The sequence below is a fragment of the Myotis davidii genome, unplaced genomic scaffold (assembly GCF_000327345.1).
Source record: "Myotis davidii unplaced genomic scaffold, ASM32734v1 scaffold399, whole genome shotgun sequence".
NCBI lineage: Eukaryota > Metazoa > Chordata > Mammalia > Chiroptera > Vespertilionidae > Myotis > Myotis davidii.
The window spans coordinates 5,573,844-5,575,766 of record NW_006292094.1 but is presented as its reverse complement, the minus strand read 5'-3'; the positions used below and the strand labels follow the sequence as shown (position 1 = coordinate 5,575,766).

Here is a 1,923-nt window from a genome sequence, read left to right as displayed (position 1 = left end):
CCTCCTTCTGTGGACGTGGGGCCACGTGACCCCGGGGTTGGGACTAACAGGCCAGGCCGTGTGGTCCCAGGAGCCACTCGTGGGCTCTGCAGGGCCAGGTACTCCAGCCACGCTGAGGATGGCGAGGCCGGACCGGGGGCGACATGGGGACGCGGTGTCGCATTCACTGCACCTCTGCTGAGCCTGTGGCTCACGGGGCGGTGATGCGCAGGCCTGGCGTGTCCCCATCCACACCTCCCCCGGGACCAGCCGTGCACGCAGGACCTCAGGAGGCCAGCTCCGAGGGCGACGACGCCTGAGAGAACCTTGGTGGCTGGGCCGAGGCCAGCAGATCGGCCCGTCGCTGTGCTGGCCACCGCCCTGTGCAGTCCTGTGCATGTGGCTTCACACACCTTGGTCCTGAAGTCACAGTCATTGAGAACACGGGACTGTGGCCTCCTGCTTGTACATGTAGATGCCAGGGTCCGACTCCCCTGCGCCTGCTTTGAGGAGAGCTGGGCCAGAGGCCCCAGGCCCCGGCTGTCTCCCTGCCCCCCACTGTCTCCCTGTTCCCCAGCTGTCTCCCTGTCCCCCAGCTGTCTCCCTGCCCCCCACTGTCTCCCTGTTCCCTGTCCCCCGGCTGTCTCCCTGTCCCCAGGCTGTCCCCCCCCCCCCCAGCTGTCTCCCTGTCCCCAGGCTTTAAGGACAGGTGGGCCAGAGGCCTCCCTGCCCCCTCAGGGTGGTGCGGGTGGGCCATCCGAAAGGGAGGAGGTCCCTGGAACTGACCCGCCCGCCCCTGCAGAGCTGAAGAAGTACCGGCGCTACGAGGTGATCCTGACGGCCTACAACGTCATCGGGGAGAGCCCGGCCACCGTACCCGTGGAGGTCTTCGTCGGCGAGGCCGGTAAGCCCGCGTCCCCCCACGGCCCAGGCTCTCGGGGGGCCAAGCAGTGTCCCCGTTGTTGGGGAGGAGATCACGTTGCTGGAGGGGCGGGAGGCGTGCCGGTCACGGGCTCAGCAGGGATACCGATGCCCGGCTCAGCCTGACCCCTGGTGACAGCCCTTCTCGGGGCTCAGGCAGCCAGGGGGTCAGTTTCTACCCCTTTTAGCTGAGACTTGGCCCTGAGTGCACCCAGGGGCCACCTCTCCTGCGGGGCTAACGCGCCATGAGCTGTCTTGCCGTGTGGGCACCCGGTTGCGCCCAGTGTGGCCTCGGTAAGGAGGGCCCGCCCTCTGGCCGGAGGGCCTGCACGGCTTGAGGAATGCCTGGAATTCCTTCTGGGACAGAGGCCAGGCTGGGGAGGAGGGGTCAGGACAGGAGGCCACCTGGCAGACAGCACCTGAGGGCCCAGCCTTCACCGGAGCCCGGCTGCGCTGGCCTCTCCTCCCTGCGGCCTCACACCCAGGACACAGCCCGCGGTTCCTCTTCTGGAAACTCATCTGACCCTCCCTGGGGCAGTGCTCCAGGCTCCTTCCCCTGACACCCAATCCCAGTGAGAGCTTCTGTACATGTGTCTGTCCCCTCTGGGTCCATGGCACTCGTCTCCAAATGCTCCTTGTCCTGGGCGGTGCCTTTGCTGTCAGAGCCCCATGAGGACAGGCAGAGCACAGTGGGGGCTCTGGGCGGAGCTGGGACAGGCGGGGCACCCCTCTCTCACAGCAGGTGGGACTGAGGGCTCCGACCGAGTCCTCCTGTCTGGCAGGGGTGCTGCTTGGGCCTGTGAATTAGGCGGAGTTCAGGCGCAGGGCGTCTCTGCCGCTGGGTCCTGGTGAAGACTCGGGGCCTGGGTGCTGGCCAGTTGGTGACAGGCCCGTCCGCCCAACTGAGCACCTCACAGCGCCGCCTCTGCTGCTCCTCTGAGCCTCAGCCAGTCTCAGAGGCGGTGGACTCCGTCCAAACCCAATTCGCTCCATCTGTGGGGCCGAGAGGGACCTGGCCGGGCG

General features: G+C 67.5%; 1 protein-coding gene across 1 annotated transcript in view; it reads left to right on the top strand.

Moving 5' to 3' along the window:
- SDK1 (sidekick cell adhesion molecule 1) overlaps nucleotides 1-1,923 on the top strand; it is a 455,450-nt gene that overhangs the window by 398,915 nt on the left and 54,612 nt on the right. The window contains exon 39 of the mRNA XM_015565152.1: nucleotides 676-891. Coding sequence (XP_015420638.1) covers nucleotides 676-891 — 216 coding nt within the window. The remainder of the gene's footprint in view (nucleotides 1-675; nucleotides 892-1,923) is intronic.